The 18492-nt window shown below is 38.6% G+C and overlaps 1 protein-coding gene across 1 annotated transcript; it reads right to left on the bottom strand.

The window, feature by feature from the left end:
• Window positions 1-8414: 8414 nt before the first annotated feature.
• LOC122015195 (pathogenesis-related protein 1-like) lies at window positions 8415-9151 on the bottom strand. Its single transcript, XM_042571961.1, has 2 exons — window positions 8851-9151; window positions 8415-8769 (listed from the first exon to the last, which is right to left on the bottom strand). The coding sequence occupies exons 1-2, from the start codon at window positions 9026-9028 to the stop codon at window positions 8462-8464; spliced, it is 486 nt and encodes a 161-aa protein (XP_042427895.1). The 5' UTR covers window positions 9029-9151; the 3' UTR covers window positions 8415-8461.
• Between the last annotated feature and the right edge of the window lie 9341 nt (window positions 9152-18492).

Genomic DNA, 18492 nt, shown 5'->3' with positions numbered 1-18492 from the left:
AAAATCAATCTAGATGCTAACAAAATAAAATCATCCAATGATCAATCTAAAATTAACACACACTACTAGTTAGTTGCTCCCCGGTAACGGCGCCAAAATTTGGTGTCGGCCTTTTTGCATGTCATCAGACGCTCCAAATTAATAAAGATTGAAACTCATTAAAATTAAGACAAGCATTGTAGTAAGGAGTCCCAAGTCGTATTTTTCCAAGGATAACTAGTAAATTGTGTGAAAATTCTAGAAATGGTTCAAATCCAATTCTTACATCATCAAGGTCAATTAAATACATTATTTGACTTACAATTCAATTTGTCTCATCTAATGCATTCAAGAACAGAATCAATGAAAATTTATTCTCATCTGAACATGATTAAACTTCCCTTCATCAAGTTACCAACAATTAAATTCAGATTCTAAAGTTTCATCTAATCAAATGAATCATTTAATATGCCTTCTATTTAAAGTCACAGTAACAAAGTATTCCAAGCATTCTACACTCACCTTCTCAGAAGCAATTTGAATCAAGAACTCAATACAATTGCAATCCGAAATTAACAATCCATTCACCATCATAATCAAATTAAACACTCAAGCACAAGTCTTCACTTCTCACTAACAATCAATCGCATACTACTAAGGTAAACAACAAAGAGTTTAAGTGATTCATTCACCAATCAAGCTCATTAACAGCCACCTCAACATCCAATGAATCAAACAAGTATTTCCTAAATTCATGAATTGAAACTAGGCTCAATCTTACAATGAACAAATACAAATTAAACTTATAAATGTAGTTTATCAAATTTCAGATCTTATTCAAATTCGACAATGCACATTGACTCCAACTAGTGTATGCTGGACTAGTTAAAGCTCAAGAACAGATTGCTAAACCATTACAACCCTAAACTGAATTGGAATTGCAGAAATTAAAAGAATAGGATAGCAAGTAAGAAAACAGAAATAGAAATTGCAGAATTCTGAAACAAAGCAGAAATTGTAAGGAAAAGAAATCAAATCTTCAGATCTGAGCTAGATGAAGAACACAATTCAAAGACAAGATCAAGAAAACAAAAACCCTAAGCATTCCACTACCCAAATCCAAGTTCAAACCTCAACACTCTGTCGTGAAGCATATATGTCTTTGGAAACCTCCCCTCCAACATCCAACAAACAATAACAAGCTTCCAACTATCACCAGGGAATGATCATAGCTCCAAGAAACCTCCCTTAAAGCTCACAATCATCTGATAATCCCATCGGCCGAAGAAAACAGAGCTCGATTCTGTAAATTTGCAAACTGGATCGAATGGCCACATCGTCCAAGTTTTGCTATGGAATGGAGATCGGAAAGATGAACAGAGACTCTCAGAAACCTCCCTTAAAGCTCTGGTGGATGCGGAATTCGCTGATCGAAAACCTCCCCTCACAGGAATGAGGCGATGAACAGAACCAAGGCGCGCCGAGAAACCTCCCTCTAGCACTCTCTGATCACTGGAAGATGGACGTCAGCAACTCAAATATCACCGTCGGTGAAGAAATTAGCTCTCAGATCTTGTTTTGGAACGGAAGCTTCGGCGACGAAGAAGATGAACAGTGGTGGAAATCGCGAAGCCGAGCTCAGCGACACTGTAGCTTCTCGCGGCTATTTAAATCCTCCCCTCTCTGATCGGACGGATTAGATTTCTCGGAGCTTGATCAACGGTGGAAAACAGTCTAAAATCCGATCCAACAATACTGATCTTCATCTACGGTCTAGATCTATTCCTCATTAGGTCGGATGGACCAGATGCTTGACGGATGGCTCAGATCTCTCCAATCTTGAATGAACGGCTACGGTTGTTATGGAGCTTGATCACCTCATTTCGCCCTAGATTTGATTGCAAATGTGGTCTGATCTGATCTGGTTCATGACCCTTTTGATGCCTACAAAATCATAATCAAATATTAGGTTCAAATACCATGAAAATAGGCTAATTTGCAATTAGGTCCAAGATAGAATGAAATTATGAAACGTAGAGTAAATATGACTTTAAGCTATGAAAATATCATTAAAAACATGCATTATGAATCAAGATAATATAACCAAAATCATGGTTATCACTAAGCATGAGATTAGACTACAATCATCTCATTCCTTTTTAAGAAAATTATGAGGGCAGTGAGGGTGGTGGGGGAGTCGAGAAGGGTCTACTGCTACATCTCCAACTTGTTTAGCTGCAGCTCATGGTCCCTCTCGATGATAAGGGAAACTATGAGGATGAGAAAGATGGTGTTAGTGATTCATGTGGTCTTTCCAATGCTACAAAACATCTTCTTGGTCACGGTAGCATCCTCAGCGATGACGACTCTATCTCACATGATAATTGCATACTTCGAGATAGAGCTTGATATGTGGGAGAGTAAGTCATCAGTGTGCCCTGTAAGTGAACTTTTCAACGAAGACAAATAAGGAGATTTTTTAAATAAAGTGGTTAAATCTTTTTTTCTTCAGAAAGAACAGTGAGATAGGGGGATATTATGGAAAAGAGAATGGAAAAAAAATACATAAATGGTCAATATAAAAATATAAAAAATGAGTATGTTTTTTTTGGTAATACACATAGATCATTATGTATTAACTCTAGAGGAGTTGTTGACCTTTCCATTGAATGAAAAGGTAGTCTCGTCATTTTTGCTTCTACGCACACTTCACATTTGTGTGTTTCGTCAACATTGACGTTTGGTAATAAATTTAACTTGACGAGACGTTTTAGAGTTTTATTATTGACATGCCCAAGTCGATCATGCCATAAATTAAAACACTCAACAACATAGCTGGAAGCTTTTATTTTATTACCATCAAATTCATGGTGTACAGTCATTACAACCATTTTGAACAAACTCTGTTCTAAGTACCCCTTACCTACGAAGACACCATTCTTCGTAAGTACAAAGTTGTTGGACTGGAACACTAGTCTGAAATCGACTTTAACAAGTGTTGATCCAGAAACTAGGTTTTTCCTGATGTCGGGAACATGGAACACATCAATTAGTGTTAGCTCCTTCCCAGACGTCATTTTCAGCACTACTTTCCCGAGTCCGATGATCGAGGATGTCATGGAATTTCCCATATAGAGCTTTCTTCCACTTATCAGAGTATACTTGGAGAACATCGCTTTATCAGAACAGATATGACATGTCGCTCCAGTATCAATCCACCACTGATTCGGGTTGTCCACCATGTTGGCTTCAAACACAACCACAGTGAGATCCAGTTCCATGTCGTCAGAAGTTGCAACCTGGTTCGCAGCATCTTTCCGTCTCTTGGTTGGTTTCTTTGGGCGTATGTAGTCTTTGGACATGTGCCCTGGTTTTCCGCAGTTGTAGCAAGTGCCTTTGAACTTTTTGCCTTGGTTCTTCTTTTTGAATTGCTTCGGCTTCTTGGCATTTGGCTCAGCCAGGTTGGACATCTAGTCAACTGTCCGCTTCATTCCGCTAGAGTCGGATAACTTTCGATTATCTTCCTCTATTCGTAGCCTCAGGATCAAGTCTTCAAGTCTCATCTCCTTTTGCTTGTGCTTCAGGTAATTTTTGAAATCCTTCCATGATGGAGGAAGTTTCTCGATTACCGCGGCTACTTTGAACGACTCGTTCAGCTTCATGCCTTCGACATCCAGATCATGCACTATCAGTTGCAAGTCTTGGACTTGAGATATCACATTCTTGGAATCTACCATCTTGAAATCCAGAAACCAGCCGACGATGAATTTCTTCAACCCGACGCTTTTAATTTTGTATTTTTTTTCAAGTGACTCCCATAGAGATTTTACCGTCTCTATTGAACAATACACGTTATACAACATGTTGTCCAATGCGTTGAGAATGTACTTGTGGCACAGGAAATCTCCGTGCGACCATGCATCGCATGCAGCCTTATTATCGGAATTACCTTCCGTAGCGGCTGACGGGTCTTCAAGCAAAAATCGTACGAGGTTTAACGTTGTCTGGTAGAACAACATCATTTGCTGCCATCTTCTGAATTCGGCTCCGTTGAACTTTTCCAGCTTCTCTGCAGGTGGAACGGTGGTCGGAACCGGCTTTTCTCCGTGTGGAACGATGGTTGGAACATCGTTGATCGTAGCCATCTCAGTTTGCACAATATCGTTTTACAATTGTCAATCGTCGGTTGTCTATAACGGCGAACTATTGGCTCGGGTGTGGTCGTAGTCGCTTTACGACTGTTGGAGCTGTCGAGGATTGCTGTTAGAAAGGATGCAAACTGAAATCGTCGAGGCTAGTGTTCAACACTATCTCCATAAAATGATATTGCTCCACTACAGGTGCTAACGGATAGCAGCAATTCGTTTCCAAGATACAACGACATTGTCTCGGAGTAGCAGCACTACAAACTTCGAGACCGGCGAACCTTCTCGTAGGCTTTTTGGACTCTGAATGCAGAAGAGGAATGAAGTTACTCTTAGATTCTTGGATGGGTTGATTGAATGAGTGTGTTTTTTCGACATCTAGGGAGTTCTTCTTATACCAAGTGAAGAGGTGAGGTATCCTTTGGTGAGGACTCATCTGGACCGTTTAATCCAGAGGAGTGCATCCATTCAGATTGCACTTGATATGGGCCTTTATATTTGAAAAGGTTGTAACCCTTTCATATAGCCTCTGATCTCAATCGTTGGATCAAAGAGTTGTATCTTTCCAGATCTCTTCTAATCTTAGCCGCTAGATTAATTCTTTCAATCTAACGCTTCAGATTAGAAGATCCCGTCACCAGTGGTCCGATAGCGACTCTTCGCGACCAATGCTCCAGATCGCATCACTTGCGATCTATCACCATCTTCGATCCAATGGTTGCCACTCGTTTGCCCAATCAACAGTCTGATCATCTCTCCCTGCAGGTACCCGTGCCACATCATGCCTGAGTAGTAAGGTGATATGCCCATTGCGTCCATGCACGCATGGCGGGTGGCAGGCTCGCCCATGGGAAGAAAGCACCTTGTGCTTTTTGTCTTAACTCCAATAACACATCAACATATATAAGGAGACAGTCTTTCCTTGTTCTTTTAGATGTGAGACTATTCCCCATCTACTAATTTTGGGCTTCACTTTAAACAATTAATTTCTCATTTATCCGTAATCGGTTTTGAACAAATCAATAGTCTAGATTTATTTACGCAAAACGTAGATTTCGAATTTGAAGTCAATTCTGACTTTCTGATGAAACCTTATTTTTCCATTCGAAAAACCGTATTCCAATAATATTTGAGTGAGTTTGACTAATTTGAAAGACTAGATTATTTCATTTTTTTATCATATTGTAATAGTTTTAACTAAAATTAGTACAACAATGTTAGAATAATAATATTCGTGAGATATTAAAGAATATTTTTGATATAACAGTATATATATTAAAAATAAAGATATTTTTAGAATGAAAATTAAAATAGGATATCCTTTTAATAATAAAAATTATTTATGGCACCCTTTAGATTTTCCCTTAGGTAATAGATAATTAAAATTTTTATGTAAATTATTAATCATATCATACTGTTTAATTTAATACACAATATGATATATTAAATTGGATTCTAGTATGACAATCTAAAACCAGTGTCTTGGTAGCAAAAGGTGAATACGTTCGCCCCCAATCAAGACCGGTTTTAGGCATAGGCCATTATGGCCTATGCCTAGGGCCCCAATTTTTATTGGGGTCCATTATTTTTAGTGTATTAAATATATTTTTATGTGTATTTTTTTTAAAAGAGAATGAAAAAGAATATACCAACGTGATAAAAGATTGTACAATTTCATTCTTTAAAAATTGGGGCCATTATTTTTAATATATTAAATATATTTTTATGTATATTTTTTAAGAGAATATAAAGGAATAGGGCCCACATGAATAAATATTTACATGATCTCAATCTTGATCAAAACTTCAGATTTCGCAAAAAACTTATTATGGTTCTAATGGACAGAGTTATAAAGGGACTATTTTTTTAACAAATTAAATTTATTTTTAATTATGGATGTTATTTTATAAAATCTAATCTATTCCTCTTCAATACCTCTCAATCCTAGTCTACTTTCATTATGTTTCTCATTCGTTGATAATGTTTTCTCCTTTGATCAATAAGAACATAAATTAGAAATTTTTTATCTTATCTATACAATGCAAAATAAAAAAGCTAGTTTTTTTGTTGAGTTCCCCCCTCTTCCTCTTTTCCAACTCCCCTTTCTATGCTTCTCTTGCTCATTAAGATTGGAGAAGAGAAACTACATCTAATATTAACACGCTGATTCGGTTGGTGCTACTATGCTATTGCTTAATTAAATTCAAATGTGATGCATTCATCCATGTTGTGTCTAAGTAAAATGGAAGAATTTATTTTATTTTTTTTAGTAATAACGAGTTAGGTAGCTCTACCATTTCACTTCCTTGATATACATTAAATTTAACTTTTATTTAGATATATTTACAGTCATAAATTGTTTGATTTTCTCTTTATCTTCATTCTATCATTTATAACTATTCTGGTTTAGGTGATGAAAAATATGATTTATTTTTTCTTTTGCTTTGTGCCTAAAAAGGCTACCATTTAGTTCTTGATAAATGATAATGGCTGGTTTGGTCTTATTGCGATCTTTATTTTTTAAGGATTGTATTGAGTTTTGTTATTTTGTACATGTATTTTTTATTTATTTATTTTTTGTTCTTTGCCAATGCCTGTAGCCTTCATCGACTAGACTTGAGGGGAAGGCTTGTGATGCGGCGATAAAGAGGGGTCCGCCTGGCATGGGTCAACTGCAAGGGTAGATGCCAAAGTCAAGGTGATCAATTCTATGGAGTCAAAAGGTTCGCTTACGGTGGCCGAGCGGAGGTCAATCACAACAGTCGGTCGGGGTAGTCAGTGTCCGATCGACAAGAGACATGTCTAAGTGGACCACCCACCTAGCTCAGGAAAATACGATAAGGTCGCTAGATGCTCAATGCGGAGCAACAGGACGCTAAGGAGACTAAAAAGCTTGTCCGATCGGGAGGGATAAGCTAATACACCCAGTCATCGGAAGGAAGGGTGGATGAGGCCGGCATAGCGGAGGAGTCCCGGCTAACCGGCTACCCCGCTCCCCCGCTCGGCGAAGCAACAGGACCACTATCGTACCTGCAATCTCCACGTATTGTCAAATATCGAAATCCAAACATCAAGACTCAAGCTTTAGCCAACAGCCAACTCAAGCTTAGTCAACCTGGTCAACCTGACCCAGGGGATATTGCACCAATAATCTCCCCCTTTTTGATGTTTGATAATACTTTTAAGTTAGGTTAATCCCATAGCCTAAAACATGCATAAAAGGATTCATACAGCCGATCCCACCTAGTAAGAAAATATTTGATTGTTGTTATTGTTGTTGTTGTAGTGAAGTCAATTTCCACTATTTTGTAAGAAATGGCTTGGCTCGTTGTGTTTATCCGATCAAGAGGGACAAGCTATTACATCCAGTCACTGGAAGGAAGAGCGGATGATGCAGACAGAGCAGGGGAGTCCTGGCCTAACAACGGGACCACTGTCATACCTCTGGATATCCTTTTGTGAGATAGTGTCGTTGACACGAGGCATGTTAATAGACAGATCGTACGACAGAAGCTTCTACTGTCTTGTCAGGGATAGACATACCTTGTTAAGGTATAGTGTCAGAGGCACTTTTTTGACAGGTCCTTTCATATGACACATTTGAGAACACGCCCACGCCTTGAGTAGCATGCACGTCGCCCACTAGGGCTTTATATAAAGGGAGAGTTCATACACCGGCGGAGGTACGTGTTATTCAAAATGTCTGTGCTTGTGTTACTGTTGCTCTGTTGTCCTCTACATTTCCGGTGATTGACTTGAGTGTCAGAGGACCAACGTCAGGGACTCTTTCCCTGACTCGGCACTAATGTTACTTGTTTTGTAGAGCGGGGCGCGGTCTACATCCAGTCAACATTACAACCATATCTCCAGCTTTCCAACTTTCCACTTTCGGACAGGATCATATAACATGCAGTATTGGAGCTTAAAGCAGGAATCAGCTTGTCCTGGAATTTTAGTTTATAATGTTTTTTCTTCTTATTTATTTTTACAGAATTCAGTCATCTGCAAATTATTCAACTGAGTGAAGCCAGTTGCCACTATTTTGTAAGAAATGACTTGGCTCGTTGTGTTTAAGATTCACCGAGGCAAACATATCGAGAGTAGCTATCATCTAAGTATCTGATTTGATAGACAGAATTCTTCTTCTATTTCAGTTATCATTTCGGATGTTCATTTTTAAGGAAAACGGAGCAAGTGACAAAAAACATTTATTAATGCACTCTAGATAAATATAATTCATCCATTTATTGTTCACATTTATTAAATAAGAGTCAAAGCGAAACATAGTTGAAAAGGATGTTGCATGCTAAGGTTGGATGAGCGATATGCATATGAATTTAAGCGTAGACATCAGGATTGGCAAGTAGATATCCTTCGGTGGCCTTGAGCACTGCGATCGATCCATCTCTGCCGGCTTTTAGTTCCTCTTCACTGAGATCTTGGTCCGCAATTGTTTCATAGTCGAACTTGATCTTCGCAACGCAACTATCAGGACCGGATGGAATGAAGACGGACTCATAGGTGAATGATTTAACAAGCACTCCAAGGAGCCCTCCTTCGACGGACGAGTTCTTAAAAGTGAAAGTCGCTTCATCGAGCACTTCTATCTTGTTCTTGATGAGGCTTCCCGGTGGCAGATTTGCGGCTGTAGAGTAAACAAAAGAATTCATTAGCATGTAAAATCTACCATATCGAGTAGTGCAGCTAAAATCTTTAAATTTCATACCCGGAGAGTAGTAGAAAACGTTAATAGCTCCGACTCCCTCTCCAATACGCTCGGCTTTGGAAATATAATCAGGCATGAGCTTGGGGTACAAGATATGGGGCTCCTCGATCCCTCCTTTCCAGAGTCTTGCGGCTGAGACATTGAGAGTGACCTCGCCGGTGAAGGAACCGGAAACCATTTCGTCGCCGAGGATATGAACTGAAAGGTTAGTGACGGGAGAGCTAATTTAAGATTAGCAATAGTGGGTGAGGAAGAAGTGGAAGAGTCGATTGTTTATATAGATCTCGTATGCCCTTTGTTTGGATGAGCGAATTAGGTTCATTAAACGGAAGGAAGGGAGAGAAAGGAAGGCAAAGAAATGGAAGTAAAATATTTATAGTTCTTCTGGTTTTGTTGGATCGTGTTTTGGGAGGAAAGTGAGAGAAGGTCAATTTGGGCGTCGACTTTAAAATGGAAGTAGTAAAAGGTAGACAGCTCACATATTGATAGGGTGTGATTCAGCGGAGCCGGTCAGAACATTTGAATGTTTGAGTTTGATTTATTTATAATTGAACTGAGCTCGAGTTTTATTTAACGATTATATATTTATGACTTACGAACTTATTCAAATTTTTATCGAGTCTAAATAAACTTAATAAATATAAATTATAAATTTAAATATTCATTAAAAATTAAATTATATATTTTAAAAAATATTGTAATATTTTTATTAAAATTTATAATTTTATTCTAATAAAAAATTTAATATATCAGTCTATATGTTCCATACGTAGAGTGTAAAATCTATAACTTTGATATCTTATTGAAAAGTTGATTCATGAACTTAACGTACATGTTCACGAGTTAACGAGTCGAATATTATGAATCTTGAACTTGTTTATTATCTTAACGAGCCTCATTAAATAAGTTCAAACGAGTTTTTATCGAATTGAATTTCGAATAACTCATGAGCGGCTTGGTTCATTTACACCCATACATATTAAAAATTAAATTTATTATTTTTATTTATTCTCTTAAATATTTTAGATAGATTTGTTTCATTAGTAGAATTTTTAGAAAAAGAAAAGAAAAATCTAAATATCGTGAAGGGTTCATTAATATGTATTTATTTCACCAAGATTTTGACTCATAATAATTCCATAAAAAAATCCAATGCTAAATAAGCACAGTTAGTTCTCAAGATTTCGTAGAAGGTAAACATATTGAAATTTAAATTTATTTTTTTTATTTATTGTCTTAAATATTTTAGATAAATTTATTTCATTAGTAGATTTTTTTAGAAAGGAAAAAAGAAAAATTGAAATATAGTGGATGGTTCATTAATATTTATTTATTTCAATAAGATTTTGACTGTGAGTAATTTCGTAAGAGAATTCCATGCTAAATAAGCACAGTTAGTTTTAAATTCTCAATTCTGAATTAGTGCATAGAAGGTAAATAGTCTTAATGATACGGAGGTTAAAGTCTAGATGGATTAACTTAATTGGATTATCTAAGACAAAAGAGTTCGAATAAATCAAGATGTTTCTTTCAAAAGTACACTCGACTACTCCAGTCGGTCCATCCGATTCCAAGGGCTCAACTCCCTCGATTCATTACTTCCTGATAGGGGTGTCAAAAATGAACCCAATCCGACGACTCAACCTGAGTCGATCCGAAAAAAATCAAGTTCGGGTTGGGCATTTTCGGGTTCGGGTCGGGTTCGGGTTGGAGGGTTGGAAGTAAAAAATTTTCGGGTTGGGTCGAATCGGGTTCGGGTTGACCCGGGTTGACCTGGGTTGACTTAAATATAGGGTTTTGTGGGGTTTTTTGGGGTTAAATCAAATTTTATTTTAAAAATTTAGATGTTTTTATGTATATTTGTATGATAATGATGGAGTATTGAGATAAAAGCGAAGAATTATAGGGAAATAGCCCAAAAAAATCATTTTGAATCGGATTTTTGGGTTATATGGGTCGGGTTCGGGTTCATCGGGTTGGTCGAGTTCGGGTTCGGGTTTAGGTGTTGTGGGTTGAACTCGGGTTCGGGTCAGATTCGGGTTGGGTTAAAAAAAAAACTCAACCCGACCCGACCCAACCGAATTGACACCCCCTATTCCCTGACTCCTTCGTCTCTCGGTCCCCATCGCACCGACTTCACTACCCTCTCCCGACTCCTCTTCATCACCCGACGATGCTACTCAACGCCGCGCCACCACTGCAGTCGTCGGTGTAGCCTAGCGTCGTAGCTACCCAAGGGCAAGCCTACCACGATCTCCTTCTTCCGATTGCCGCTTGTGCCTTAGCTCTGTCGCATCTCTCTCGACCAAGCTCTCTTCCTCTTCTCCCGCGTCGGCCCCTTTCCCTCTGCCCTATCCCTCCACCTTGCGGCAAATCACCGACGCTCGATCATTTGGTACCACTCAGCATCGATTGTCCGCCGTCCTTGGCGCAACACCTGGGCGCCGCACCTCCGACCACGGTAGATCCAATCACAGTTACTGGCAGCGGCTTGTCCTAGCTCCAGCAACAATTTTCTAACAGCAAGGTTTTCAGCCGTGTTTCAACAGGGAAGTCTCCGACTTGGGTGAGTTTTTGGATTGATTTGTGCATGAATATAGATTCAGATTAGGTGATGATCAGATGCTAAGGTTGGTTGTGTTTTAGGGTACTTGGGTGGAGATTAGTGACTCCACCTTGCTGTAGCCACTAGATCCGGCAGCAACCTCCTCTAGAAGGGGGTAAGTACAAATTTTGGTGAGTTTTGGATTGCTTTATGCTTGTATTAAATCCTAATCTGAAATAGTTAGGGTTGTTTAATCTATTGGATTATGGTTTAGAGATTTATGTATGGGTGGTTACTAATTGGATCAGTTAGGGATTTGATTTAGCTAATTGTTGTAATTTGAATTAGTTAAATATCTTGATGTAGGACTCTATTGAGACGACATCACAACGTGAGATTTGTTTCGATACGATTTTCGTTTTGAGGCGGGTACCTTGACTTATCTCTTTTGATAATGTCATTTCGATGTGTAGTAGGTTATAGCCACTAGTAATAATTATGTTTATCTTTGTTTTTTGGTATGTCACTACTTGATACCTATAGCATGCCTTTGTTTGTTATTATCTGTATGCATTTAGACTTGTATTCTTTTGTTCTTGCCATGTGTACTTATGAGTATATAAGTAGTGACATACATTGTCTTACTGTGTACAGGACTAGTTACTAGACATATCTGATATGTGTACCTAGTTTCATAATACTTAGATCCTTGTTGAATTTCTTTATCTTTTGGTATATATTATGGAGATGTCAGGATTTACATGTTTAATGGCATGCATCATTTTGCATGATTGCATGCTGAGCGATTGTCGACTCCATTATTGTTGAGCACATCCCTTCAGTTACATGGATCTACACATACAACTACTCATGGGTTAGTGGTATATCAGGCAAGGTGTGGTGCAGTAGGTTGCTCTGTCAAGGGCGCCGCTGGCCCGCTCATGGGTAGTGGTGATGCAGCGTGGTAGCAGGATATGGATCCCTCCTCTGGATTATCTCAGGGAGATGAGAGCATTGAGCTCCTCCACTTATGATTTGGAGTAGGAGGATAGGTGTACTCCAACAACATCATGTCCACTCGGTCACTCAGGAGTAGTGATGATAGAGTGCACAGTTGTCATAGCCCTACCCACTCGGTATCACCATCACATGTGAGATGATTGACTGACGTTAGGGGTGACCAAGACATTTTGCATCATATGCATGGATTGCATTTATTGCTTGTAATTGCTACATATTGGATGCTGCATTTCTGTGGTTGCATATGATTGACATGCATACCGGAGACATGATAAGTTGGGTCTGACGACCTTTATGTCAGGATAGGAGGCCCAGGTGAGTACAATTTTCTCTTGTCTTTTTAGTTTTGTATTTCCAGCTATTGTCTAGGACACTGCATGGCATAATTATTATTATTGGATATATTGTACTATGCATGTCAGCTTGATACCCGCTGAGTGCTGGACTCACATCGTTGATATATTTTCTATTTCAGGTTGAAGCTGTCAGGAGATTTCAATCGCTAGTCCCCCACTAGGTATCGAGATGGCTTCTGGTTTCGGACTTTCATTGTTTCCTTATTTTGTTATGTCTACATACTTATGATGTGTAGTTCTTGTTGTTGGTTGTTTCTAGGAGAATCGTACCGGTTCCACTGTACAAAAATTTTGTACAAGTGTCGAACTTTTTCCTAAACAACCTATTGTGTTCTTTAGAAGTTAAATTAGGAATCGTAAACGAAACTTAACATTATTGATTCCAAATTTAACTTATCTGTTCTTAATGGTTTAGACTTGGATCGCAAGCGGAACTATTGATCTAAATCAACCTATGTTATAAATTCAATTAAATATTAATTTCTAAAATTGGCTTTCAGGACTGCATGACGAGGCACATGGCCTTCTTGGTTATGGGAGCATCCACCACCGCCTAGACAAAGTCTTTTAAGGAAAGCTAATATTTAATTTCCTTATATAACTCTAGGTTTAACCAAAAAGAACAATCGAATCACAAATTCAAAAAATAAAAGAAAAGAAACACAACTTCGAAACAAATCCGAAAACTCTAGAATCATATGCCTTTGTGTTTGGTATTTCCAAAAATAACTATACAAAGAAAACTAGTATGATGCGGAAAACAATTACTAGTTATACCTTTCTTTGTAAGCAAATAACCTCTTAATCTTCTACCGTATTCTTCTTCTAATCTTGGACGTTGTGTGAGCAACGATCTTCCGAGATGAGAATCCACCTAAGCCACCTTCTTCTCTAAGCAAGATTCGGCCACCACAATTTCCCAAGAGAAGTAGAGGTTCGACCACCACCACAAGCTCCAAGGGATGCTAGAAATAAAGCCTCCTTTCTCTCCTTCTTCTCCTAGCTAGAATCGGCCATCAACAAGAGCTCCAAGAGAAAATGAAACCGGCCACTAAAGAAGAAGAGAAGAAGAGAGGGAGAACCTCTAGGGTCGGTCACACCAAGGAAGAAAAAGAATAGAGTTCTCTAGCCATGAACGCACCTCTACCCCCTCTTTTATAATCCTTGGTTTTGGCAAATAAGGAAATTTAAATAAAAACTTCCTTAATTCTTTTGCCATGAAAAGGAAAATTTATTTAATTAAAAATAATTTCCTCTTCTCAATTACAGCCACCTCTTATTTTCCATCAAGGAAAGTTTTTATTCACAAGAATTAAAACTTCCTAATTTGTTTCCGGAAATTTATAATAAATTTCTCCAATAATTTTTCCATCATGGTGGTTTGTAAAAAGGAAATTTTATAAATTAAAATCTTTCTTTTAAACATGTGGATGATTTCCAAAAAGGAAAGTTATCTCTAAAAATTAAAATCTCCTTTCAATCTACAAATAAGGAAAGATATCAAATCTTTTCTTAATCTTTTGTAGAAACTTATAAAAGAAATATTTAATTTTTAAACTCTCTTTTAAATCATGAACATGGTTAAAAAAGAAAAGTTTTCTCAAAATTAAAATCTACCTTTCAATTTACAAATAAGGAAAGATTTCAAATCTTTTCTTAATCTTTTGTAGAAAACTATAAAAGGAAAGATTTAAATTTCAAACTCTCTTTTAATACCATGACATCCACATAAAAAATAATTTTAATAAAAATCCCTTTTTAATATGATGTGGCCGGCCACACCAAGCTAGGGTTCAAGCTAGGGCCGACCACACCAACTCAACTCATCCTATTTACTTGGTCGACCCAAGCTTAGGTTCCAAGCTTGCTTGGCCGACCCCAATAGGATGGGTATAAAGATGGGTAAGAAGTGGGTATGTGGTGGGTATAAATCTCTATATACAAGAGGCTATGATAGGGGCTGAGAGGAGGAATTGGTTTTGGTCTCCTGATGAAATTAAGCTTCCCGTGTTCGCCCCGAACACACAACTTAACTTTATCAATAATAATTTATACCACTAAAGAATTCTTATTGAACTACCACACCAATCCCAAATTACATTTTGGGCTCCTTCTTATTATGAGTGTGTTAGTCTCCCTATGTTTAAGATGTCGAATGCCCACTATTTAATGAGTTACTGACAACTCACTTAATTAATATCTAAGTCCAAAAGTAATACCACTCAACCTCATCATCATGTCGGACTAAGTCCACCTGCAGGGTTTAACATGACAATCCTTATGAGCTCCTCTTGGGGTCATTCTCAACCTAGATTACTAGGACACAGTTTCCTTCTATAATCAACAACACACACTATAAGTAATATCATTTCCCAACTTATCGGGCTTATTGATTTATCGAGCTAAATCTCACCCATTGATAAGTCAAAGAAATAAATACTAAATATATGTGGTTGTTATTATATTAGGATTAAGAGCACACACTTCCATAATAACTAAGGTCTAGTTCTTTTATCAAGTTAGTATAAAAAGAACTTTCCTTAAATGGTCCTACTCAATACACTTAGAGTGTACTAGTGTAATTTATTAGTCAAGATAAACTAATACCTAATTACACTACGACTATTCCAATGGTTTGTTCCTTTCCATCTTAGTCGTGAGCAACTGTTTATAATTTATAAAGAACTGATAACATGATCTTCTGTGTGTGACACCACACACCATGTTATCTACAATATAAATTAATTGAACAATTACACTTAACAAATAAATGTAGGTATTTGACCATTGTGATTCTTTATTTCTAAATAAATGTTTATACAAAAGCTAGGCTTTTAGTATACACTCTAACACTTGTACTTATGGATTCTATGTTATGCTTCGGGGAATAATGCCCATGTTTTCCGCTGCGAAGGTTTTCCATTGTGTTGTGTTTTTCTTTGTTGTAGTGGAGTAGGTTTTTTTACCATTATAACTGCGTGGTTGTGTCAGTCGAAGGCTGAATTATATAAACTATGTGGAATGCTTATCATATTTTATTGTATATGTTCTAATCGTGTTGGCCGTGGATTTAGGGGCCTTGAGGGCTTTGTAAATAAGATTCATATTGTCACCCATACAGGGAAGATGCTGACGAAATTTTCTTTCGCAGGGACTCCCCCAGGGCGTGACAATTTATTTGGTATCAGAGCTCGATTATGCGAGTTAATCTGGGTATTTTTGAATTTATATGGATTTCCGTTGATTTTCATGTTCGGAATTCCGAGGTATTCTTAGACGAGGTCATAATTGGGGACTTGGCAGCGAAGAAACATCTCCAAACGACAAATAGGTATGATAATTCATTTTATAATTTAGGTACTTGTATTAATACCTGGGTAATAAATTTAATAGATATGAGGCGAAGAACACGTGTTCGCGTGCCGAGACATGGTGTAGGACAGCCACACAAGAGGGCATTGGAATCTCTAGCGACAGAGTCGCCAGAGAGGTCTGCTGGGATAGAGTCTGTCGGTCAGGGACAGACTCCTCATGGTACTGCGGGCGCGTCAAGCTCTCGGATTCCAACGATCCCTTCTCCAAAGTTACCCACCCCTATAGTATTCACTGTACCACTTGCGTACTCGGCACCTCCTCCAGCCACGCCTACTGTGTACCCGACACCACCGCCACCAGTACCTGCTGCGGCCTATCCGGTACCTCCTCCAGCCATGCCTACGGCTTACCCGGTACCACCACTTACCGTACCTCCAGCTGCTCCTGCCTATATTGACCCTGCAGCACCACCAGCGGTACCTGCCCCAGCTTATGCAACAGCACCAGGGGTACCTCCCCCGGCCTATCCAGCGGTACCACTTGTGGTACTAGATCCAGTGGTTCTTCCAGTTCCCGCGGCGATCCCTTCTCAACCTACTGATATGATTGCGGCACGAACTCGAATCCCAGCTTTGGCAGAGTCGATGTAAAGCCGATTCACACTTCTCCTAGTGATCTGAGCATAGCTCAGTCTTGGATAGAAACTATGGAGCGGACTTTCTTCTATATGGCTTGCTCCGAGTGGGAGAAAGCAGAGCCGGCTGCTTACCATTTACGGGATGAGGCCGACATCTAGTGGCATACATAGCGCTCGATCATAGGCGAGCAACACAACACCTGGGCGAGATTTAGAGAGGCTTTTGAAGGCCTGTATTTTCCACGGTCATATCAGATGACATGCCGACAAGATTTTCTGAGTCTTCGGCAGAACAGTCGCACAGTGACAGAATACAATGTCAAATTTAATCGGTTGGCTAGATTTTGTCCAGAGTTAGTTGCTGAGGGCAGATCACATATGGTTCAGTTTGCCCAGGGACTGGATGGACATTTGCAAGTAAAGATTGCGGGTTTTGGTAATTCATCTTACATAGAGACATTGGACAGAGCCCTTATGATCGAGTCAGCTCAGCAGAGAACTAGTGTAGACAAGAAGAGGAAGCATACTGATCAGACTTAGGGAAGATCCAGCAGCTGCAGGCTACCAAACAACAGTAGAGTGGACGCAGTCAGTCGGTTCAGGGTGCTTCTGGGGCATCTAGTCGACCTCAGAAGTCAGGGTGATCTCTATCAGGACATTTTCGATCTCCTCAGCAGAACCAGAAACAACCCGCCAACGACATTCACTGCACTCGATGTGGATCTAGGGATCACATCATATCAACTTGCACCTTGGGACAGTCAATTTGCTACTATTGCAAATTGCCTGGGCACATGAGCCAAGATTGTTCGCTGAAGGGTCAGCACGTGGCTTCCGGAGTCTCTATTCATGGAGGACAGTTCGGTCAGACAGGGACTCCCCCGGGGCGTGACACAATGTCAAGGTATATTGTATAGATTTTATTTTTATTTTTTCATCTCCCTAGTTAGAAGATAATATTATATCAAATGTGTATATCTTATATTGTGATTTTGCATATATAGTCATGTAGTCAGTACAGAAATCACGTTGTGATCAAACTATTTTACGAGTTGTTGGGGACGCTTAATGATATTTATTATGATATCATCGGTGGAAGAAAGAAGGCATTCCTCTACAGGCTTGACTCTCAGGCCAAAGTTATGTATGAGCGGATGAGGACTCCAAGGATTAGGGGTCGTCCTACTTCCTCCTCCTCATCTAGTAGGTATGAGAATTATGGGAGGAAAATGAGGACTTGCAGACTTGACTATTGTCATTGGAGGAGACGATGACAATGGGGGACGCAGAGATACGGGAGATGCGACAGACTGAGGTGATAGTTCATTATATGCAAGCATTTGCAGTGACGTTATCTCTTGATTCACAGATGTTTGGGCGGCATCGTTTGAAGTACCAGAACATCTGGGATCCTGACCATTCCCCTATAGAGTAAATTATTTTGAGATATATACCATTTATCTTAACTTTTAATTTCATCCAAAAATAATATATTTTTTAATAATTATATGCATCTCTTATTGTATTATGCATTTCCATGATCATATTTAGATTCAACATATTTTTATCTCAGGGACGTAAATATGTATTTTTAAAGAATATTCACTAGCTAAACTACTTATCAACTTAAGATAAGTAGTTATATCTTTCATAGTTTAACATCGCATTTTCTATTCACAACTAATCTCAATGAAGTTTTATACAGGACCCAGAGATGATTTTGTTCCTTATTTTGATTAAGATGTATTGTATTGGATTATTTTGTATTG

Source organism: Zingiber officinale, chromosome 1A (assembly GCF_018446385.1).
Source record: "Zingiber officinale cultivar Zhangliang chromosome 1A, Zo_v1.1, whole genome shotgun sequence".
NCBI lineage: Eukaryota > Viridiplantae > Streptophyta > Magnoliopsida > Zingiberales > Zingiberaceae > Zingiber > Zingiber officinale.
The sequence above is the reverse complement of the archived record's forward strand: the minus strand, read 5'-3'. Positions and strand labels throughout refer to the sequence as shown.

Bases quoted from the DNA above. Each gene is read 5' to 3' on its own strand.
- LOC122015195 (XM_042571961.1), bottom strand. From the start codon at position 9,028: ATGGTTTCCGGTTCCTTCACCGGCGAGGTCACTCTCAATGTCTCAGCC. The intron at 8,770-8,850 runs GTATGAAATTTA...TTTACTCTACAG, and splicing joins CGTTTTCTACTACTCTCCGG to CCGCAAATCTGCCACCGGGA.